General features: G+C 31.8%; 2 protein-coding genes and 1 long non-coding RNA gene across 4 annotated transcripts; all 3 read right to left on the reverse strand.

Moving 5' to 3' along the window:
- Positions 1–1309: 1309 nt before the first annotated feature.
- On the reverse strand, positions 1310–6145 carry LOC105766593 (uncharacterized). The gene is made up of 4 exons (XM_012586101.2): positions 5822–6145; positions 5192–5295; positions 4974–5095; positions 1310–1608 (listed from the first exon to the last, which is right to left on the reverse strand). The coding sequence occupies exons 1-4, from the start codon at positions 6087–6089 to the stop codon at positions 1518–1520; spliced, it is 585 nt and encodes a 194-aa protein (XP_012441555.1). The 5' UTR covers positions 6090–6145; the 3' UTR covers positions 1310–1517.
- Positions 6146–7277: 1132 nt separating this feature from the next.
- Positions 7278–11411, reverse strand: LOC128040549 (uncharacterized). Of its 2 annotated transcripts, none has more exons than XR_008195209.1 (4): positions 11191–11411; positions 10378–10566; positions 9241–9287; positions 7278–8068 (listed from the first exon to the last, which is right to left on the reverse strand). It is a non-coding gene; the product is annotated as an uncharacterized LOC128040549 (long non-coding RNA). The 2 variants fall into 2 exon arrangements; XR_008195210.1 differs by lacking the exon at positions 11191–11411 and adding an exon at positions 10961–11162.
- Positions 11412–20310: 8899 nt separating this feature from the next.
- On the reverse strand, positions 20311–21234 carry LOC105767223 (uncharacterized). Its single transcript, XM_012586731.2, has one exon. It carries the CDS (start codon positions 21232–21234, stop codon positions 20311–20313), a length of 924 nt encoding a protein of 307 aa, XP_012442185.2.
- Positions 21235–25406: the final 4172 nt, after the last annotated feature.

Here is a 25406-nt window from a genome sequence, read left to right on the forward strand (position 1 = left end):
CAATATATTTTTTCACTCAAAGAATAATGGATACAATAGATTATTACAACTGAGGGGAAACTCTATTTATAGTTGAGATCCCCCAAAATCGACGGTATAGATCGAGCTGCATCAACGGACGAGATTGAAGCATATCTATAATTAAGGGATTAACAAAATCTCTCAGATTACAAAATCAGATCTTATCAAATTACATAACTTCTAATAATATTACTTTCCCTATTTACCAAGGTAGTCCTAATTTTCTATAATTATCTCATTGGGCCACCAAGGCTTCAAGTAGATGAGAGCCACCAAGGCTTCAAGTAGATGAGATTCGTCACTTGTTCTTCGAATCAGACCAGTTCAAGTGGGTCAAATGAGTCCCATTTAATGTGTAGACCTCTATGAAACATTTTTTGTACAATGGTCATGGGCTTTGAACCGTGATATGTGACACTATCACCAGGTTTTTTTGGCACTGGGTAATAAAGATAAAATTTGGCCGTTTGTGGACAAATGGGGTTCCTTGAATCCAGTTGAGTTGATCATTAGACGGTTTTAAATGTGAGAATCAACTATTTGATTAATAACAACTCTTTTTATTGATTTTTAATTATAAAAAATAGAAAATTATTTAAAGAAACCACATCCATAATGAATGAATATCTGAACAAATAGATTTCGTTGTGCTTAAAAATATTAATAATTTTAAAACTCTTAGTAGAACTTTTAAGATTTTTTTATTTTTCTTTAAATACATATTTTTTATCCGTAATAACATGTTAACTTCTCATTACTTTTCTTTACTATATCCTTGTCCATTAATAATCAAACCGATCAACAACTAATTATATTAACGGAAAAGTTTAATTATTTTTATTAATAAAAACTAAATTAGATGAAATTTTTTACGAAAACTTAAGAGAATAAATTATATTAGAATTATTTTAAAAGCATAGTTTTAAAGCACCAATAAAATTTGTCACATCATCAAATTTTAAAAATAACAAAGTATTATTTATACACTCATTTATATCCACTATTTTCTCCAACTTAATTTAAAATAATTAATTTTTAAATTATAAATAAACATCTTTTCTTCTTCTAAAATTTAATCACTAATATTTTTATTTTGTGCAACATATATATATATATTTTAAAAATTAGTTTCTAGACTGTAGATTTCTTTTCTTTTTCATGTTCAATATTCTCTATTTCGTAAAATATATTGCAGCAACAAGAATTGTATTGTTTAACTTTTTTTAATTAAAGTTGAAAAATAGATTGAATATGGATGATATGTAATAATAATTTTATGTATTTAAAATTTAATGAAAATTTATTGATGTCTAAAATTTATGCTTTTTAAGCTATTTTACAGAAGGTTATCTTTGATCCATACGCTCTTTAAATAAATAAATAAAAGTAACGCCATCGGAAACTAGTTTACTAATACAAACATTAACACACAAGATGAAACACACATACGATAATGGAAAATGCAGAATTGGGCGCCTTTGACTTTCACCACTGCTTTACTTGCTTGCTTCTTTCGGCGACTTTACAATCAGGACGGGACAGTTGGCATGCTGCGCACAATAGTCACTTACACTGCCTAAGAAAGCTCTGCAACCAAAATTAGCAGATAGTCAAAGAAAGGAAAAGAGGGTAATCAAATCACAGGCCTTTCTTTCCGGGATAAAGTTTATTAAAACCATTAATATACAACTCATCAATTAGCTTTTCTTTAATGTTCTAATCAGATATTGAAGATGTTATGAAGGGCAAGCATAGTAATAAAAATTACAACAGTAAATTTACACTTTCATCACAAATCACCAAAAGTATGTACACTTCCTCCATAAACACTGTCACTATAGAGTAAAGTAAATGGACGAAAATTAAAAACGCACTTTTACCGACGGAAAAGTAAAAATAAAAATAAAAGCTGGCTTGTAATTTTATTCACGGAATCCATCTGCGACAAAAACCATCGTTAAGGTACTGTACAAAGTACTTTTATCGTATACACACATACCTGAAATTTTTAAATACATCAATTTAGTCTCGTACTATTAAAAAATCAAATATACTCTAATTATAACAAATTAAAATTTATTATATAAAATATATTTAAAAATTGTTCTTTTCAATTCCAAATAAAATATTTCATTTATATCTCTATTAAACAATAAATGATACCTTTAAACCATAAATGTTTAAACCTACAGCAATATAACTTAAACCCAAGTCATATCTGACCATCGAGCCAACACGAGATTCTAGTTGATTCTTTTAATAATACATAAATGCACCAATAGATGTCTGTCACGGCTAGTTTTCTATGCAATTTGGGTTATCTCATCTGTTTTTTTGCGGATGATCTTGTGCTCCTTTGTAAAATAGAGCTTGAACAGGCTAGAATTATCAAGGGAATACTAACGCATTCAGTTATTTCTCAGGGCATAAAGTCAATAATCAAAAGTCTCAAATTTATTTCTCAGCCTTGATGGATAATTCAGTAGCAAATGAGATATGCAAATACTTAGGAGTCACAGTAACGGATGATCTTAGCAAGTATCTGAGCGTTCCTCTACTACACTCGCGAGTTACGAAAGGTACTTATGCATTTTTCTATTAAGAAACTGAGGAAGCGACTTTCTGATGGGAAGGGAAACTTCTGTCATTAGCAGGTAGGGTTACCTTAGCAAAATCAGTATTGCAATCAATTCCCAATTATTTTATGCAGTGAGCTCTTATCCATTGGGTGTTTACAAGGAGGTTGAAAAGCTTATTCATCAATTTATTTGGGGGTCGAGTAATATTTCTCGAAAAACAGCACTAGTCGGCTGGAAAAAATGTTGTCTACCACTAGACCGAGGGGGATTGGGACTAAAGCGAACTTAGTATCAAAATAAGGCATTCCTTCTTAAACTTGGTTTCAATTTTCTGTTATAGAAAGATGCCTTGTAGGTCAGGATACTTAATTCAAAATATAAAATTGATGAGGATTGTCCACAGAACATTGAAAGAAGATGATGCAGTTTACTTGGAGATCTATTTCGAGTGTCTGGGCTGATCTTCGGAGTAGCCTTTTTTGGCGTGTAGGAGACGGTAGGAGAGTAAGGTTTTGGACTGATCACTGGATTAAAGAGTTGGGACCTTTATCCAACTATTGCACTAATGCAAGACCTGTTTTTCAGGATGCCACAGTATATGTAATGGTAACATTAGAAGGGGAATGGAACTGGGAGTATTTTGAAAGGGATCTACCAAGGGAAGTTCTCTTGTATATTGCAGGTATTCATCCCACAAAAGATGATGCAAGGGAAGACCAAATATCGTGGAGGTTAAAGGATAATGGCAAATGCACAGTAGCTAGTGGATACAGTAAATTCGCACATGGTGATTGGCCCTTATGAGATCGAAAGTTAATATGGAAATTACATGTTCCTCAAAGGGTTCGGCAGTGCCTTTGGCTACTATTACACAATCGACTCTTATCCAATTCAGAACGGTGTAGGAGGGGAATGGTTGCTAGCCATTTTTGCGATTTATGGGGAGTAGGGTTGAAACACCTTTGCATGCGGTGAGAGATTGCTTGGTAGCTCGAAATGTATGGGTAAAATTTGTACAGTCAGACAAGTTGGATATTTTCTTTTCATTAAATTTGGAAGAATGGTTGATAACAAATCTTTCGGATTTTAATGAGGCTATTGTCCAAGGTGTCTGCTGGAATATTTTATTTGGGATTATAACCTGGAGAATATGGAAACGATGAAACAACTCACTTTTCAATGGAGAATTTTGTGAGGCTTCGATTGAGGTTTCTTGAATTATTGTCTTTGCGAAATCAGTCACGTTGGTGAATACTAGGAGAAATCAGTAAAATGATTTGGCAATGTCTTTTACTAGTTGGCAGCCGCCACCTAGCAACTGATGCAAGTTGAATACAGATGGATCAAGGCACTTGATTACTGGTCAAGCCTTTGCTGGGGGTTTGTTTCGGGATCATCAAGGTAAATGGGTTACTGATGATAGTCGGAATATAGGCGTTTGTTCTGTACTTAATGCAGAATTATGGGCAATCATGGACGGATTGGATATAGCTTGAAAAAGAGGTATAAATCAATTATTGGTGGAAAGTGGTTGTTTGATTGCGGTCAATATGCTTAATGGTCAGATAGAGGAGACAAAAGGGAGTCTAACACGAATCGTCAGAGAGCTATTAGCAAGGGATTGGCATGTGAAAACAATGTTTACTCCACGCACAGCGAATATGGCTGCAGATTCCATGGCAGCATTAGGAAGAAATATTCCTCTTGGTTTGAGAATTTATGATGTTCCCCCAAGATGATCGAAATGGAGATTCTATAAGTCAGTGTTGGTGTCAGATATAATTCTTGTTATGGCTTGGTAAAAAAAATTTTAATTTGAGTTTTAAAATTGACTTGATAAAAATTCATAATTAACTAATACTACCAACATTTAACTTTTATCAAATCAATCCCAAAGCTTGAAAAATTATGAACATCAAATTGCATTTAACAAAACACAAAATCAAACAAACTCACAATTAATATTAAATTTATTCTATTAAGAAAATTATAAAATTCAAACTTAATAATACTAGACATTAACTTTCATTAAGCTTAAAAGTCAACATTTTATTATTGGATACCAAAACATATAATTTTTACCAAATAGAGTTAATATACTATTTGGTACTTAAATTTGATTCAATGTTGAATTTGATATTGAAGCTTCCTTCAATGTTCACTTCAATACATATTGATACATAAAATTTTCAATATATTACTTTGATTTTTTTTTCTCCCAACATTTGGCTTCAATACTTAAATTGTTTTTATACCATTTAGGAACATTTTTTTTTTAGTAAAGCACCAAATGAAAGTACTACATTGATAATTGAAGCCAAAGCCAAAATCAGGTAGCAAATGGTAGAAAAAATAGGATTAAAGAGAAATGACCTCTTAAACTTTCCAAGGTTGCGGCTGCCTATGACAAGGAGATCAACATGCATTTCTTGGGCCGCTCGGCATATCTTCTCTTTAGGGTCCCCTTCAAATACCAAAGTCTCCACTTCAATGTTCTGCATCAAAATCATCTTCTTTCATTAATACTCCTTTGACATACATATGCCTCGAATATATGTGGAGGATTCTTTTATTGTGCATATACGGCATACCATTTTATCTTTGCACATATCGGATGCACGGGAAAGTAACGCTTTTGCAATTTGTTGTTGAGCTTTCTTTACCGACTCCTCAACTGAAGACGGTATGTAAAATGCTGTTGAAACTTGAAAACATTAGTATCATTAATATATTATATTAAACAAAAGAAATCTTTAATAAATAAATTATGCAGAAAGTTTAAATTTTAAAATATATATATATTTTCGAATGCTGTTTATGCATGTCCTAATGCACCTGCATGATCGAAAATCTTGAGTTCATCCAAAACATCCAATTAAATGTCACATGACAAACTTAGACCAAGTCCTTATATGTTCATATGACTAAAAAAAATCATGAACTCGAGACTTAATCTTTTTTATTTATCAAGTCATCTTTAAAATTAGGCCTTCAATTTTTATTTCGAAAAACCTTAAATGAGACTTGTATGAGTATCACTCTAAATATAGGATTGTATCACTCTTTGAACATTGTGAAGTCTAAAATTCGACTCATAGTATATTAAATTTTCCTTGGTAAATTGGTAAAAGGAGACGTGTTGCATATCTTTTATGGAAGAGATTGAGATTTGGTAGTGAAAGGAAATGATTTATCCAAAAAGAAAGTGAAATTAATTTTACCTGTACCTCCAGGTCCAGCAGGGACATAGTGAAGGTGGAAAGCCTGCTGAACATGAACTAGACTCAGAGTGATGAGCCGCGAACCGGCCTCGTCGTTAGCTTCAGGTTGTTCTGGTGCAGCAGTGGCAGTGATGCAACCGAATAGGTTATCGAGGGTCCATTGAAGTCCATGGAAACTCTCATCACTCTCGTCAATACCCACCATTATTCTCGTCTTTTTTACCAAACCTTCCTGCTGCGCCACCAACTTTCCTTTCTCTGTCTCCATCACCAAACTTGGCCTCCATCCACTTCATTCATTTCTATAATATCTATTCACGTAAGTAAGGGCAGGGATGAATCTCCCTTATTCTGGATAGAAATTAAACGTGTAAGTTTGCAATCATGTCGACGACAAAAGAAATGAAACGTGGCGGCCATGCATGCAAACAACACAATTTCTCAAATGATAAGCAAAACCAATGCGCGTTTGTCAATAGATGAGCATCTCCAGCAGCGTTTATCAACACCTGCTTCGCACGTTTTTTTTATAATTTATATACGGAAAATTAGGCATATATATACACACGCTGTTTTTGAGAAATAATAGGAATTTAAGTTTTCTTTCTTAGAAATTTGGAGAAATAAGTTATTGTTGTGAAATGTTGGTGCCACGTGATAAAAGTGCGTCAATATTGAAAACTAGTTCAGCATGGATTACTTTTGTCACACATGACATCAACACTCTACACAAGATTTATTTGAAATAAAATAAAAAATATGTTAATTGTTGGAATGTTAACAATTAGAAAATAAGGGAAGTTGATTTTCTAGCCGTAGGCACCAATGGCTATAATTTAAAATAAAATTTCCAAACTATATTAACAATTTTTTTCATTTATTCTCTCAACTCATTTATTCTTCTTACTTTTCTATCCTAATCTCTCAATTTTCTCCCAAATTCTTCTTCTCTCAATTTTTTATCCTAATCACTACACCAAGATAGGTTTTTAGCGGCGCTTTTTAGCGCCGCTAAAAGTATTTGCGGCGCCTAGACAAGCGCCGCAAAAAATACCGCTATTGACATCGTCACTAAACTTTCTGGCGTTTTTAGAAATAAACGTCGCTATAGACCATGACCTTTAGCGGCGCTTTTCCCACAAACGTCGCTATAGACCATGACCTTTAGCGTCGCTTTTTTTACAAATGCCGCTATAGACCATGGCCTTTAGCGGCGTTTTTCCCACAAACGCCGCTACAGACCATGACCTAGCGGCGCTTTTTTCACAAATGCCGCTAAAAACATAATCTTTAAAAATTTATTTTAATCAAATAATATTTATTTTTATGATAAATATTTTATTTTATTTTATTTTTTAAATTTGAACTTTAAATATACTTTTTAAGAATAAATAAAAAATATTATTTAAATTAAATTTTCTATGAAATTTTTAAACTTTAAAACTAAATATAAAAATTAATGAATTTAGTTTTTAGAATTTAAAATAATAAATTAATAACACAATTAAAATACAACCTGAAACAATATCGACAAATAAAATCCACAGAACTACATAATTCTGCTCCAAATGCTAATTAATCTTTAAAAGGTCGGAAAAGAGAACTAGTTGCAAGATCAAACAACCACAGCAATAGGCATACCACTGCAGGCCACCATGTTTCCCCAAGGAGTTTGAGCCATATTAAATCTCCCAGTGACACTTCCCCTTCAAATCGCACAGCCGAGGATTCCTCTCCTTCATTGTTATCATGAATTCTGATACCAGCACCACTTTTATCTTCTGTAGGTAGTCTTTTTTTGTGACTCCGACACAATCTAATTTCAAAAGCCAGTATGTTTGAAGACATATACATGAACACACCAGGATCAAAAGAAACATCAACCTTAAAATAGATATCCCAAATCCAATAGTAGAGTATATTTTAACAGATCATCTAATGGGATAAGAGCACTATAAATAAATAAATTAAAAACACATTTAAATCGATGTGGAGCTCCCAGCATCTTTTACATCAACGAAATATCTAAGTGGAAGGGCTCTTCAAAAAATTAAAGAGATAATAGCATAAAAAGCCAATTAACTAATTTTTATGATTCAATCATGGAACCAAAGGGCGTGCAAACAATTTTTTATGACAACTACTGTCAACAGACATACAGGCTTGTTCTAATGAAAAAGTGGCTTACTCCTTGAAAAGCTTTTGCATTTCATTTTGACATTCAGCCATTGACAAGGCATCACTACCCTGCACAAAAATAAGAAGAAACATTGTAAAACTCATTCATAGTATCATTGTAAAACGTCCATGGAATCTGAACATGCTCTGCAATTATGCACAACGACAGATAACAGCATCCCATTTATAGAGTATAGATTGTTCAAAATAATAACACCACTACAGCAGGAGCTGGCACCAGACCTATTCAGAATCAATAATATAAAATGCCAGAAGCTTAAATCACAATAAATAATAAAAATACAAAAACATAAATATTTCATAACCCAAAGCTACTGATACTAAAATAAACTAAGCATCTAGAAGCTAAACCTAACCTTCGTACATAATAACCTAACATTCGTACATACTAAAATAAACTAAGCTAAATCATTCTACCATTAAAAAAAAAATCCCATTATTAACCCCTCAATTTTCTTTCACATATTCCAGGCTTCAGACGCATAGCTGCCTCAATTGTAGCTTTCAACTGATCAGCACCAGATGCCTGACAGACTGAGCAATATTCAGCTGTATGACCCATTCCTTTGCATGTTAGACATGGAACTCTTTCAGAGGATCGACTAACACTACTCTTTTAGTTTTATTTTTGTATGCGAAAAAATCAAGAAAAAAAAGGGTGAAAACAAAAATAGACAATGCAAATTTAAAGAAATATAAAAACTTTAGAACAATATATAAAAAAATATCACTGGCCCTAATTTACTTACTGTAATTGTATTTAATAGTTAAAGCATAAAGTATAAACTAAGCTAAAAATTTAAACAAACAAACATAAACCTTTGGCAGATGAAAGGAATATGAAAGACAAGCTTTTTTACACAGTACTAAAGATAAACAAATTAGAATGACATTGATAAATTAAAAATAAGAGATATGCAATTAGAATGACAGATATGAAATAAATATTGGAGTTGGCCATATTGATGGCAGTCCACGTAACTACTCAACTTATTCTAGTTCATATGATATTTATACTCATTAGAACCAAAAATGTCAATATCCAAAAACAATGAAATTAAAATTAAGAAACCATTTCTTATACCATAAATAGATCATATTTTCTTAATTAAAAAATAGTAAATTCCTAAAGTGGTAGTGCCCAATTCGATGAACCTTCTACCATGGCTTAAATTTAAATCATAAAAAAGGGGGTGGGGAAGAAATGTTGTGCGTCTTACTTCTCAAAAGCTAAAAGCCTCTTCCATGCAACCCATTGCATCTGATCCTGTAATAGATAACAATGAAATATTAGAAAAAGAAAACAGAAATCAAGATACTAACATCTTCGATGAAAAAAGGAGTATTCAAATATTAAACATATGCAGCTGTCGTCAACTTCCTATCATATAATCCACCACAGAACAATCAGCAGAGACATTGCAACCTTGTTAAGACTTTTGCTATTTGTTCTTCTGAAGCCTATCTGAATGCTATTTATATGCATATAAACCTAATCATATTTGCATCATAGTTTAAAACTTCTCAAAGCCTATTTTGGCACTTGTCTTTCTAATCCATGAAAAATGACAGTTACTAATGCAAGGTTTCATGCCGTTAAGTGCAACAAAGAATCTTAAAACAAGGTAGAAAAGGAAGATAAAATGCTGAAGCCTTTAATTTAGTACATGTCCATGGACGAGGAATTTTCTAAAACTTGCATACTTCTACTAATTGAACAATACTAATTTTATGTTTGTAGGTAGAAGGTAGATCCCATTTTTACCGAGCTTTAGTTCAATTTTAGAAGTCTGCTGAATACTTAAGCTGACATTACATAAATTTTGATGTTAATCTGGTCTTAATTTGTTCTGCAATAAATCATATACTATTTAAACAGAGTCCACCATCATACTAGGAGTTTAAAATTTAGAAACTATACAGCAAGTAAAGATATAGATTACGTGAAGCAATCAACTCCGGATATTCAAGGAGCTTTAGCTCTTAAACCTAGAATTTATATTTTCTTCTATTTCTTCATCCATTTCAGTAGTTCAGAAACATAAATTCAGATCATTAACCACCTTTTTTGCTAATCAAGAACAATAGAAATAATTGTTGCTACTCGAGAACAACAGCAATAATTAAGAGTTTCTTTTCTTTTCTTTTCTCATTTTTAAGTTTCATGTAAGACAGACTCAGTGAGTACTATGTTGGATTAATATTTCCACACGACACTAAACCAAAATTCTAGCAAACTCTAACCAAAATCACAAGATGCAATCAAGATGTCACTTAACCAGAAAATTTCCAAGAAATCCCATTTTTTAACTAATACAACATCACATCACAGTCATAATTTTCTCATCTTTCTCTACCTTTCATAATACATGCGTTGCAACAGAAAACCTTATTATTACAACAGCACAGTCATCAACTTTTGAAGTCGGATATTTGTATCTCCATGCTTGAACTGCTGTTTGAAGCAAGGTTCGAGCAGCAGACGAACAAGCTGGGGCAGATTCTATAATATCTACCACTTCTTTGTTTGAAAGAACATCCCAAATCTGCAAGATATTGAAGCAAACATGAAATTCATCCCCAGTCCCGATCCAAACATCACAACGAATTGCAGATTTACACAACTAAAAGAAACTTTAGAAATCTAAAATACAGTATTCAAACCCAAATTTCCACCAAAAAAAAAACCCGCATCGCACCCTAAATAATAATAAGAAAAAAAAGAAGAAGAAATACTTAAGTAAATTGTATATGCAAATCCTCATAGATACTGGAAAATAACATTCTATCTTTACCCTTTGTTTGGTCAGTAGGAAAATGTGAAACAAAAAGAAAATCAACCAAGCAAAACCCAGAACTTTCAGCTATTTTTTTCCTACACTTCCCATTTAACCAAAATCCAAATGAGGAAAAAGAAAGATCAAATGTATAAGAACTTACCGTCTTAGCTAAGATGGAAAATAGGTGCATGATGACAGACAAATGGATACGATGCAAATGAAAAGAGTAAAAAAAAAAAAAGATGAACAATTTTTTATGGAGAAACCAAAGAAAGTTCTCGAAAAATAAAAACCCAAATAAAAATCGCGAAATCGTGAAATCGTTCAAAAATCCCATTCACTGTTAATGCCTCAAATATTACAGATTACCACAAACCACGCACAACTTACCCTTCAAAGTTTAAACCCATAATTTGTATGTTGAAGGAAATGGAAATAAATGATTGAGAAGAAGTTGAGAAAGGCAAAGTCACATGAGAAACAGATAAAGTATGAGCTCTTCTAAGATGTATGCAAAAAGAGGGAGAGAGGGGAAGATGATGATGAAGACGATGGTGACAGAGAGAAACACTTAGAGCACGTTTGGTTCGCTATATTGGATTAGAGGTGTAATGGATTAGAGGTGTAATAGCAAATCAACTGTTTGGTTGAATGTAATGGAATAGAGGCGTAATAGTAATCTTGTGTTATAGAGGTGTAATAGCATAATGGAAAAAACTAAAATGACTAGAATACCCTTAGCATAAATTTATTTTGGTAAATGATTATTGTTATTGTTATTTAAATTTTAATAAGATTACTAATATCAATAATAAATAATTTAATCATATTTAAACATAATTATTATTAAATATATTATAATTAAAATATATAATTTAATAAAATTCTTAATAATCAATATTCTTATATGAATTTACTCAAATCATAATATATGATACTATAAAATATAAATTAACATAATTATTATTAAATATATTATAATTAAAAGATATAATTTAATAAAATTCTTAATAATCAATATTCTTATATGAATTTACTCAAGTCATAATATATGATACTACAAAATATAAATTAACATAATTATTATTAAATATATTATAATTAAAATATATAATTTAATAAAATTCTTAATAATTAATATTCTTATATGAATTTACTCAAATCATAATATATGATTGTTATTGCTTATGATATTCTTATATAAGAATAATTAATATTCTTATATATTATTCATGTCTGAATATAATGCTCTCATACAAAATTTTCCAATTCATAATTGTTCTACAATTTGAAAAATGAAACTTTTAGATGCTTAATTGAGGCGATGTTAGAAAAGCAAATATCAATTCCCATCATCATGTCAAACCTTTAGGTTGAACAAAAGAGTAAAAAGGGCACTGCAGACTTTAAGTTTTGAATTAACAATACAACTCGATTCACTTTAGCAGTCATTCCTCCCTAAAACACAGATATGAATGATCGGTCTTAAAAGAACAATGACTCAATTTTACTAGAGAGATTTGCATTCATCAAAATCCATACAGTCTAGCAACAAAATACCCTCCCTACTACTGTCTCATAAAAGGAAAGAGAATAAAACACCACCTTAGAGTTCCAGAGTAATAATATAACACTTTGTATAGTGATGATTTCATAATGTTTTCATCTAAATTACATGTCCAAGGACCGGGACATAAACAAATGCTGGACCATTCTTTACCTTGAATAACACGATCGCCCAAATAAGTAGCATTTGATTTCAAGAACTAATGAACACATACAATAGGTACTTGAGTGCAAAGTTCATGAAGTTCTTCATAAGTCCACATCTCGCCATTATCACACTTTGTCGGTAGTCGGTTGTCGGTATTGCCATTTTGAATTGCACGACGAAGCTCATTAAGAAATCCATCGTGAGCCAAATGAAGGCCCGGTATTGTTTCTTTGGGGACATCATCGAGGAAAAGCAAGTCAAATGCATAAGGAATGGGGACCGTGAGAAGAAGAAGAGGTGAAGGATGAAAGAATACCGATGGGGAAGTCTGAAATTCCTCCAGTGAATCACTAATTCAGTCTGAATCGGTCTTTTTGAAACAAGGAAAACCACAAGAAAAGGAAACAACCATTATGGAAGAAAATTTCCATCAATAAACAAGAATGGAAACAAGGTCGGACATAAGGAGAAACGGAGAAACAAAAATAGAAATAAAAACGACATGACTAAGGATGCCCAATATGACACTCCCAAGAGCCCCTAAACAACAAAAAGAAACACGAGGCGCTTACAACCACAAATCTAAAAGAAAGAGCAACATTCAAAGACATTAGTAGCTTTCTTTAACATCATATTAGCAACAACACGAGTGGTTCGAAGTGGTGGAATTATTTTAAGAAGATTCATAACCCATGCTTGGGATGAGGAACCTTGGAATATATTAACAACAGAGTTCTTAGAAAACCAATGATTTATCCACTAGCATAATTCAGTTTGGTTTGTGCTAGTCATGAATTAACTTGGTCCAAACTAATCCTAAATATCTCATATGGATTGGATATCTTCGATGATCTTGACAACCTTGTAATTCACTCCTTCCAATCCCTTCAACTTAACTTATGCATATATCGGTTATCAAAGTACGGCATCAATCTTCGTGGGAATGGTTGTCTCATCCCCAAACAAGGAAATTATCTCATAGTTAGCAGTTAGAGGCCACTATTTTACTTAGCGGATCAACCAACTTCGACCACCTAGTCAAAACGAAACCGATAATAGCTACTACATCCTCCACTTTTCCGAGATCCTAACACCATCATTAAAAAACACTACTGTTTTTCCTTGAACCAATAAACAACAATAACAAAAAAAATCAAAATAAAAATAACTATCATTCACCAAGATTAACAAGTTATTCCACAAACTAAAAGAACAAAGATAAGCATATTATGCGAGCAAAAAGAAAAAAAGAAGCAAAATATGCTATAGCCTATAGGTACATTTCGACATAAAATTTGTCATAGTACTAAAATCCATATCAAATTAAATAACCTACAATTTAAACAATGACTTTGCTCTAATCTGGAAATCACATCAATGCATATCAAGATACACACTAAATATACAAGAAGAAAGACATCGATATTGAAATACCATCAATCGCAAAGATGATCTCTTTACAATAAAGTCTCTATAGCTATTCATACAAGAATATGTATAACGACTTCGACTAATGACTACTATTAACTCCTTAGCAGACTATAATGGATAGCAAATAGTTACAATTGAACCAATTGTATAACGACTTCGACTAACAACTACTCTTGACTAACGACATCGACTATCTTAACAATGCAAGAATGCTAAAACAAGGCGATCAATCTCGGGCATCCAATAAGAACCTTCAAATTTTGTCATACAATGAAATACTAAGAACAACCCTCTACTTGGAAAAGCTAAATAATAATTAATCCAAAACAAAAGAAAACTAAAACTAACAGATGCTCCTTTTCAAAGAAAAAAGAATAAACAATAGAAAATTGTATTCCATCTTAGTTAAGGTTATTCATTCAACCATCCGGCTAAACCCAATTAGAAAAAGCGAGAAACGTCATTTACAAACTTTCCAGTTCCTTTTCCTTGGTTTTCAATGCAACCAAACAGATATTTAACACGAGAAAGAAAAAATAATAAGAATTACCTAGGAGATAAGAATTGAAACCGGTTGTCTTCGGTTCAATTTTAGGGTATTTTATCGACCCTCCATTGATTCTTTTCATTTGGTTTCAACAAAATAAAAAAAATTTAAGGAACTACAACGAGAAATAAATATAATGATAACATATATCCGATATTCATAACTCATCACGGATTCGATTGAAAAAATAACTAAACGCAAGACAAAATTCAACGAAAATGATAAAGAAATAAACTGGCGATAGAAAGGTATTTGACTTACGTTTTTGTAATGGCTAAGATTAATATTTTGGATTCGATCAAACAACAAAAATTTGGAGCTATAATGATACAAAAAGAAAAGAAAAGGTTGAGAAGGAGCAAATGGTTGTAAAGAAAAAGAAAATAAAAGGTGAAGCCTGGGAAGGTAAAAGAGGGAGGGTAAACTGAAGGATCGCCTAAACGGAGCAAAAGGGAGGTATTAGAAATCGGTGGATTTCACCGATTAGGTCAGTAATGGTTTAGCCCCGTAATAGCAATACATTGAACCAAACAACGGATTAGAGGCGTAATAAGTGGGGCCCCCCGATTAGGGGTGTATTGGCATAGCCAATACACCCAACCAAACATGCTCTTAGTGTTTTGAGGATACCAAATTTAGGGGGGAAAATTTAGGGGTTTTAGGGGGAATTTTGGAAAAAATCGCGTAAAAGTTAAATTATTTTTACGGCGTTTTTATAAAAAAACGCCACAAAAAATTATTTTATTTTTAACAAAATGACGCCATTTTGCTTTTTATTTTGTTTTTTATAAATTTATTTATTTTTTGCGGCGTTTTTATAAAAAGCGCCGCTATTTCATTTTGAACAAATTAACACCGTTTTGCTATGCTAAAAATTTTTTTATTTTATTTTTTTATACATTGATTTATTTTTGCTAAAAACACCGCTATTGCTTTTCTTTTGCGGCATTTTTATAAAAACGCCGCAAAAACTTATTTCATTTTGAACAAAATGACACCGTTTTGCTATGCTAAAAATTTTTTATTTTTGTTTTTTATAAAAAACGTCGCTATTTCATTTTGAACAAATTGACACCGTTTTGCTATGCTAAAAAATTTTTTATTTTATTTTTTATAAATTGATTTATTTTTGCGGTGTTTTTTATAAAAACGCCGCTATTGCTTATCTTTTGCGGCGTTTTTTATAAAAACGCCGCGAAATATTATTTCATTTTGAACAAAATGACGCCGTTTTGCTATTTTGTTTTTTTATAAATTGATTTATTTTTTGCAGCGTTTTTATAGAAAACGCCGCTATTGCTTATCTTTTGCGGCGTTTTTCATAAAAACGCTGCAAAATATTATTTCACTTTGAACAAAATGATGCCGTTTTGCTATGCTAAAAATTTTTTATTTTGTTTTTATAAATTTATTTTTAGAAAATAAAAAAAACAAGTACTCTCAAAATAAATATTGTATATTTTAATAAGAATATAAATGATAAAATGGTTGTAATTAATTATTAAGTTAGAATTATCTAAATTAAATAATTACCTATATATCCATATCATTTTTATTTTGTATTTTTTCTTATAATTTGGTCCTCTCCAAAATAAATAATTATACCTAAATATCCATATCAATCTATTACTTTTTTAACTTATTTATTAATTCTATTTAAACTAATATTTAAATATATCAAATGGTTTAGATTAATTTTTTAAATATAAAAGCATTAATTAATTGTATAAAATTTTATCATTTAACAAATCTCAAGTAAACCTTAACCTTAAACCCTAAATTAACCATTCAATACATATAAAGTCTATCTATTATATATCTCTTAAATAATTTAAACTATACTCATAATTTCAATCTATTTGATTTATTATTATCTCTTTTACAATTATATAAGAACATATTTAAAATATAAATTAGAAAAATAATTAATCTAAACTCAAAACCTTAACTTGACCCCTGAATCCCTAAACCTTAAATCCCTATCTCTTAACCCCTAATATCTAACCCCTAAACCCCTAACCCCTAAACCTTAAATCCCAACCCTTAAACCATAATCCCTAATCCATAATCCCTAAATCCATACTCCCTAAACCTTAAAATATGAACTCCTAAACCGGCCTTAAATCTTAAATTAATCATATACCCTAAACTAAAAACCCTAAACAAATTTATTATTATCTCTTTTACAATTATATAAGAACATATTTAAAATATAAATTAAAAAAATAGTTAATCTAAACCCAAAACCCTAACTCGACCCTTGAATCCCTAATTTTTAACCCCTAGCACGTCTAACCCCTAAACCCTTAACCCTCTAACCCATAAACCTCAAATCCCAACCCTTAAACCATAATCCCTAAACCCATACTCCCTAAACCTTAAAATATAAACTCCTAAATCGGCTTTAAATCTTAAATAAATCATATACCCTAAACCAAAAACCCTAAACAAATTTATTATTATCTCTTTTACAATTATATAAGAACATATTTAAAATATACATTAAAAAATTAATCTAAACGCCCAAAATCCTAACTCGATCCCTAAATCTCTAAACCCTAAATCCCTAACTCTTAACCCCTAACATCTAACCCCTACACCCCTAATCCTCAAACCCCTAAACCTTAAATCTCAACCCTTAAACCATAATCCCTAATCCATAATCCCTAAACCCATACTCCATATACCTTAAAATAGTAACTCCTAAACTGGCCTTAAAAAATAAACAAATCATATACCCTAAACTAAAAACCACTAAATCCCCGAAAGCTCAGAAAACGACATCGTTGGGCTTAGGTTTTTTTGCGGCGCTTTCTCAAAAACGCAGCTAAAGCCCTGAGCATTAGCGGCACTTTCTCAAAAACGCCGCTAAATCCTCGAAAGCTCAGAAAACGACATCGTTGGGCTTAGTTTTTTTGCGGCGCTTTCTCAAAAACGCCGTAAAATCCCCGAAAGCTCAGAAAACGACATCGTTGGGCTTAGGTTTTTTTGCGGCGCTTTCTCAAAAACGCCGCTAAATCCCCGAAAGCTCAAAAAACGACATCGTTGGGCTTAGGTTTTTTGTGGCGCTTTCTCAAAAATGCCGCTAAAGATCGATCATTAGCGGCGCTTTCTTAAAAATGCCGTTAAATCCCCGAAAGCTCAGAAAACGGCGTCGTTGGGCTTAGGTTTTTGCGGTGTTTTCCATAAAGCGCCGCTAATGATCGATCCTTAGCGGCGTTTTTTATCCAAACGCCGCTAAAAACGTCGCTAAAAGCCTGTTTTTGTGTAGTGAATCGTTTGTAGTTTATTGGATTTTAGTCAATTTTCATCATTTTAAAGATTTTAAAAATGTCAACGCCTCTAATTCGTTTGGATCACAAACACATTTTTGGCATCCAATTACAAATGGTAAAAAAATATTATTATATTTTTTTACATTATTAAGTTGTTACTATTATTATTTTATGTTTATATAATCAGGACGAAGATCAGATTATCAAAACATATATACACAATTTAAGTGCGAGTGCACCGTGTGTTATTGTACAATATTTGGAAGGGACGAGATTCTTACTAATGTCCCGTATGCTCAGTGGGACTAAATTGGAGCCTACACTTATCAGTGTTTTGCTAGAAACATGGAGGCCCAAAACACATGTATTTCATCTTTCGTGCAGTGAGTATACGATTACACTCAAGGATGTGGCATTACAACTTGGTCTACTGATTGATGGGTCAATTGTTATGGAGGTAGTGCGCATTGATAATTGGAGGCCAATTTGTCACCAGCTATTAGGCAATGTGCTAGAAAAGTTGAGTGGTAACTAGATAGATATAAAATGGTTAGAAGATAATTTCTCACATCTCAACAACTCTTCTAGTATGGTTGAAAGACAACAATTAACTCGAGCATTCGTATTGAGGTTGATTGAGGGTCTTCTAATGTTAGATAAATCTCAAAATCTGGTACATTTAATATGGCTCCTACAACTAATCAACCTAAAAGAAGTCGGATGACTCAATTGGGGATCAGTTGTCCCAGATACATTGTACTAAGAAATGTGTCTGGGAACTGAAGCGTATAAAATTAAAATCGGTGCTTGTATACTCCTTCAGTTATGGGCATGATACTACTTACCATTTTTATGTCCCAAGTAATCTTCTCTTATCAATTCCCACTGATAATAAGGTAAGATTAAATTAATAATATAATTATCATATTATTTTTTCATTATTATATATTTTGGAATAACATATTATTTGAACAAGTGGAATAATGATACGATTCATGTGGGTATACCAAACGAGCTTGAAGATATTCGATTATTGTTAGATCAATAGTCGAAAGTTGAGGTTAGTTTTTTGAATTTTTCAATTACATAATAATTAAGTAAGGATTTGAAAACTTAATATTGCGTAATAAAATTTATAATTCAATATCGTAGTTTCAATGGATCCTATACTCTAATCCGAGAATTCAAGAATGCATCTCGTTTGAATTCTTAACGAATCGCAATATCTGGCACGTCAAAGTGTTATTGATAGTTTTGGACCAATTGAGATTCATGAATCTAATCGAGTGATGCGCCAGTTTCAGTTAGTGCAAAATATTCCACCCTCACCTCAAAACCTCTATGAACTTCACAAGATTGACTTGCGGAAGAGAACCAATGAAGATTGATTTAAATTACAAGCCAAGTATATCTACTTGTGGGAACATAGGTATAATTTCATACTTATACGCGAACTAATTGCCAGACTAAATTTGATGATGTCTTTGAATTACATGACATGATTTAGAAATCATGGTAAGCCTTATCTACTGATGCGTGCACCTCTCGATCAGTTTGATTCATATTTTTTTGGTGTCTTTATTAACCCCATGTTTTTCACACAAGCACCAAAATTATGCACCATCATACCATGCATCAATACCTTCTCTAGGAATATTTTTTGCACCACCTTCACCCGTAAGAGCATATTACATTCCATTTCTGTCAACAACACCAATGTATTCGTCATTGCTTACAATTTCAACATTCTATGCACGCTACTATATATCTCCACCGATAGTGTCGCAAACATTACGAAAATTATTATTTTTCAAAGGTGGGTCATCTTCGCAACCACCTACTAATACAATCAACAATATACGATGGTAGCCTAGGATGCAAATGCAGCTTAACACGGAAGAATAATATGAATATGAAGATAACGTTGGAGATGAAGATGGAGATCACAATCAAGATGGCGATGGAGGTGGGGATGGAGATGACAATGAAGAGCCGAAACCCAAACCATGACAAAATCCTCATCGTAATCGACACCTACTAGTAGGGGCAAAGCCAGGAAATTTCAAGAGAGGGGCCAAGATAATGAAAAATAATAAATTTAAAAATAAAAATTAATTAAAGAAAAATAATTTAATAAATGAAAAATAAACTAGAAAGAAATTTTAAAATTTATTTTAATTGCACTCTTCGATCCTTAACCTCAGTAAAATCATCAATTATTTTGTTTATATCAAATTTTTCTGCAATTTCTTTCTCAATCTACACAACCAAAGAATTCTTAAAAAATCATCTTCCATCTTGCTACGAAGTCGAGTCTTCACAATCTTCATAGTAGAAAAATCACGTTCTGGGGATCTTGTTGAAACTGGAAGAAACAATATAAGACGAATCAATCTGTCAACGAGTGGGTACATGACTGACTTTCCACTCTCAAATAAGCTTCTACAAAGTTCAGAAGGTGTTGATATTTTTCTCAAATTAGGATGCTTACATACATCAAGTTCATAATGCTTCAACTCATATAGGTGACGTTCTTTCTCTTGTTAAGAAAAATCTTCTAGATAGAACTTGTTTACAAGAATGCAAATTTTATCAATATCAAATAACTTGAAAAACTCCTTGAGATCTAAAGCTGTGGTAAGAGTGAGAAGCTCAACAACATGTTCGTTAAACATGCTCTTCAATTCTTGCAACTGAGTATCTATTGTAGAAAAAAATATATCCACTCGATAATGATGCTCCACTGTAACAGCTTCCTTATTGTTGCGACTACGACCCACAATGTATTGAGCATTCATATCTGGAAAATCAAACTCCCAAGTTTCACAAAAAGATATCACATTTTTCAACAATTCATTCCATCCATCATCTCTCAACTTTTGAATTAAATCTTTCATTGTCAAAACTAAACTCTTGGCATTTAATATATCTTGAGGACGACGTTGCAAAGCTTGACAAAGATTATCAGTAACCCCTAAAACTTCTTTCATCATATGCAAAATAAAAGTAAACTCAAAATATCTAAATCTATTATATGCGTTATAAGCATCTCCTCGCTGATAATAGTTAAAAGCCGTATTTTTTAGATTTTCAAGAACCGTGCTAGTAGCATTGTACATCTTCAGTAAACTAGTAACTGAATTTAAATAGGAACTCCATCGAGTCTCACCAGGACGTTGTAAAGTGCCAATCTGATTCATTCCTATTCCAGTTGCTAACTCATTTATGGATACCAAATGAGTTATTTCAATTGCTTGGGGTTTTTGTAATTCATCGTACCATTTGGAAGAAGCCAAAGCAATATTAACAGTATCAGACAAGTCTTTAAAGAATTGATGCACTTCAACCACTTCTCTAGCTGCTACAACCAATGCTAACTGAAGACGATGAGCAAAACAGTGAACATAATATGCATATCGAAAATCATTCAAAATCAAAGCTTGCAAGCCATTAAATTCCCTACGCATATTACTTGCTCCATCATAGCCTTGACCTCGGATATTTTGTATGTCAAAACTATGTTGCAAGAGAACATTAAAAATCACATTCTTCAAATTCAATGATGCAGTATCTTTAATATGGACTATATCAAAAAACCGTTCTTTTACCTATCCTTATTTATCAACAAATCTCAAAGTAATTGCCATTTGCTCTTTTTTTGACTTGTCTCTCGCTTCATCCACAATAATACTGAACTTTCTGTCACCAATTTTTTCACGAATTACATTAGGAACTCTACTAGCATAAATTTGCAATATCTCTTTTTGTATTGTTGAAGAAATATAATTAGCATTTTGTGGAGCACTTTTCAAAACATATTCAACTTTCTCATCATATGATTCTAATAGTGATAAAAATTCAAGAAATTTCCCACGATTTTTTGATCTCGAGCTTTCATCATAACCTCTAAAAGCACACCTTTGAAATGACAACCATCGAACAACATCTATACTAGTTTTCAGACGTAGACGATTAGCTGTAATTTGCTGTGTTGTTTGCCTATCAAGTGATACTTCAATATGTTGAGCTTGATTCATTAAATCTACATAAGCTCGTTGTGCATTGTTATGCAGTAAATTCGGATCTTTTCCCATACTTGTCAAAAAAGTACAATTGCATCCATCGTGTATCTTTTTCCAATTACTAAAGCCACTATGAGTAAATGCAGTTGATCCAAAATGACTACTTGGATTGCTATTAAAAAGAAAACAAGGCAAACAAAATATTGCATCTTTAGAAGGTGAATATTTTAACTAGGAAATTTATTTAAACCATGATGGTTGAAAATAACGAGAATACTTTTTTTGAATTGGAAGCAAGATATTCTGAAAGAATAGGTTGATATGGTCCAGACTTCTTTTTCTAGTTAACAAATTGAATTTTAAACTAAATTCACATTTAATGTTATATTAAAAAGTGAACAACTATCATCTAAAAAAGAAAGTTGTAATATATTATATAAATATTTAAAGTTAAAAATTTAAAATATATTATATGGAAAAAATAAAAAAATAAAAGAAAGATTTTTTTTAACGTTCAAAGTTGGAAAGGGGGCCAAACAACAATTTAAGGGGGGGCAAAGTTTTCAAATATGAAGGGGCTAAATAATAAATATTCATTTTTATAATTTTAGGGGGGGCCAAGGCCCCTGCTAGCCCTTCCTGATTCACCTCTGCCCACCGAGTTGTGGAACACATTCAACTAGACGACGGAGATGATTTTTTTATTTTTTATTTTTTTCATGCACATCATCATTTAGTTTGTTAACTTTTATTTTTTCTAATAAATGTAATACCCCTTACCCTGTCCGATCGCCTAACCTGGGTAATAAAATTGTACAAGAAAATACAAACATATATATAATTTACACTAACTCCATTTGCATATTATGCAATGTAATAATTTAAAGTCTACAAGGATTTAATTGTGAAATTCATGCATGAAATAGGATTGAATTGTAAAATTTTGAAAATTTTAAAGTTTTTAAGTTGGTATTGATTTTATGTTGGGTATTGATGTTGTATCGGTACCTTATTAAATATCGATACCAACTCATGATTCATTTACTATGCAAAACAAGATTATCGATATCCATTTTGGGTATCGATAGTTTATGAAAAAGTATGGATACTCATATAAATATCGATACCATTTTGACATTTTTTGTTTTAAAATTGTTTATATGGCCAAGTATTTATAGCAAATGCCAAAGTATCGATACTTGAGCTCGAAATAGTAAAATCTATATTTAAATTGTCTATTTCATGCCAAAATCACCTAGAATTCAAATAGTACCTTATAAACACAATTATAACATAAAAATCAATAGGTAAGGACTTTTCTATTAATTTCCAACATATTAAAAATATCACTTTAACAATCAACTAAATCAAACACCAAATGACCATTCAACTGCTTTCATGTTTAAACACCTAACTTACTAATTCATTTTAAGCATAACTAACATTACCAATCATTATTCCATAATGATAAGTTATAAAAGTAACATATTTTAATCTCATTCTTAATACGTTTTTGGATGATTAATTATGCAAATTAGTTAATTTGATGCTCCTAATCCTTTAAATTCATGTTTCTATACTTAGGAGAGCATTTGGGAGCGAAAGGAGTGAAAAATGAGCCTGTGCCAGCCCGTGCCGATATCGCATCCTACCTCCTAAATACGCGAAAAAACTCAATTTTTAGGCTTTCTGAGCATTCTAAAGTCTATAAATACCAATTAGAAGAAGACATAAGGGGGCAATCAGAGAAGATCGAAGAGAACACTCGAAGATTGCCATTTGAATCAACTCGAAAGCGGATCTCCCTCAAGATTGAAGATCTCCATTTAATTTCTTTCAATTTTTTAATTAGTTTCTTTATGTCTTATGGTTATCCTAACTTTGAGATGTTTCTATTAAGATTATGAACTAAATTCCCTAGATACCTAGGGAGGATGAAACCTATGATGAATCTTATTATTTAATTTCTGTTTTTATGCGATAAATACTTGATTCTTGTTCTCAATTATATATGTTTATTTTGTGTTTTAATATTTTTGGGATATTAATTCATGTTTAATGTGCTTATTTTAGTGGAACAAAAGTCCCTGTTTAAGAGTAGATCTAGCATAATTTAGTGGAGTTGCATGCAATCCTAAAAATAGGACGACATAAATCTACCGGATTAGAGTCAAATCTAATAGGGGAATCCATAGATCGAGATAATGCGACGCTAGGGGTTTTAATTAGAAAAAGATTTCAATTAATCAACCTAGAGTCAGTTGTTCTTACTCTCAAAAGAGATATTAACATAATTTAGGGATTTCTACAGGTCAAGACACAAGTGAATAAATCATTTAATTCAGATTCATAATAAGAGGTGAAGTCTAGGTAGATTATTTCCTGGGTATTGTCTATCTCATTGGTTATCTTTGTTTATTTTCCTGTTTCATTCTCTATTGCGTTATTAGATAAATTAGATTAGTAAATTTAGATTAAAAACAATCACTCCAATTTGTCGGCTAAATAATAGAAAAACGGTAATTGCTAGTACATTTAGTCCTCGTGGATACGATATTCCCTACTCACCATAACTATACTATTGTTTGATAGGTGCGCTTGCCTTAGTCATATTTATAGTTAGTTTAGTGACCATCATATAACCAAACATTAATCAAAGCATACCACATAACATATAATTTTCTCCACTATTAAACATTAAACATATGATCCAAGCTACCTAACAAGATAATAACAACATGACTATTTCCATCACATACATATACACTTTTATAAATAACTTCCAAAATGCCAACCAAAATACTTAATGTTCATTATAATCATTAAACATCCTAGGTACATGGCAAGACCAAAATGAATACATCACCAGCACTTGAGTTCGAGATTGCCACTAGATGCTGAAGTTGATGATCGAATCAAAACGTACCTAACCTGCACATGGAAAATAAAATCATACTTTGAGTATACTCAATGGTATTTCAATAATCCAAATATTAATATCTATTCTAACACAAAATGATGCAAAAATTAACATAATTAATGAAATGTAACATGACAATTACTATACACCAATTCACTTTTTCATTTCTAAAAACCATCACATTATTATCAATACTAGAACATGGTAAATTCATTACATATACCGTTTGGTAATTCAAATTATATTCTAGCACATTCCATCTCATAGTTTACCATGAATACGTTCAAAGTTCATATTCATCCTTAATTCAAATGTTCCACCATCATGGTTTCGGTTTTCTTCTATAATTCCCTATTAACATGACTCTGACTCAGATGGATATGCGGATTCAACTAACAAACGTAATAATAAATTGCGCCCTACACTAGCCAGTAAAGACTGACAAATAAATGTGCTCAGCACTGGGCGGTATAACCAACAAATAGGGTGCCCAACACTCCCCGACCCATAGTCAAATAACCCTGAACTCTTCCTATATTATGGCATGCCAATTATACCCGACCCTGCCCAAACAGTTAATACGGAAACATGTTTCTCAATTCAAATCAACATACTAAATCTTTAATATAAAATCATGTTTCCGTCAATTCATAATCCATTATCATGTATCTGTCAACATTGTTCATTCCATTCAATT

The sequence above is a fragment of the Gossypium raimondii genome, chromosome 4 (genome assembly GCF_025698545.1).
Source record: "Gossypium raimondii isolate GPD5lz chromosome 4, ASM2569854v1, whole genome shotgun sequence".
In the NCBI taxonomy this organism is placed as follows: domain Eukaryota; kingdom Viridiplantae; phylum Streptophyta; class Magnoliopsida; order Malvales; family Malvaceae; genus Gossypium; species Gossypium raimondii.

Bases quoted from the DNA above. Each gene is read 5' to 3' on its own strand.
- LOC105766593 (XM_012586101.2), bottom strand. From the start codon at position 6,089: ATGGAGACAGAGAAAGGAAAGTTGGTGGCGCAGCAGGAAGGTTTGGTA. The intron at 5,296-5,821 runs GTAAAATTAATT...AAGTTTCAACAG, and splicing joins TGCTGGACCTGGAGGTACAG to CATTTTACATACCGTCTTCA. The intron at 5,096-5,191 runs GTATGCCGTATA...ATTTTGATGCAG, and splicing joins ATATGTGCAAAGATAAAATG to AACATTGAAGTGGAGACTTT.
- LOC105767223 (XM_012586731.2), bottom strand. From the start codon at position 21,234: ATGCGTAGGGAATTTAATGGCTTGCAAGCTTTGATTTTGAATGATTTT.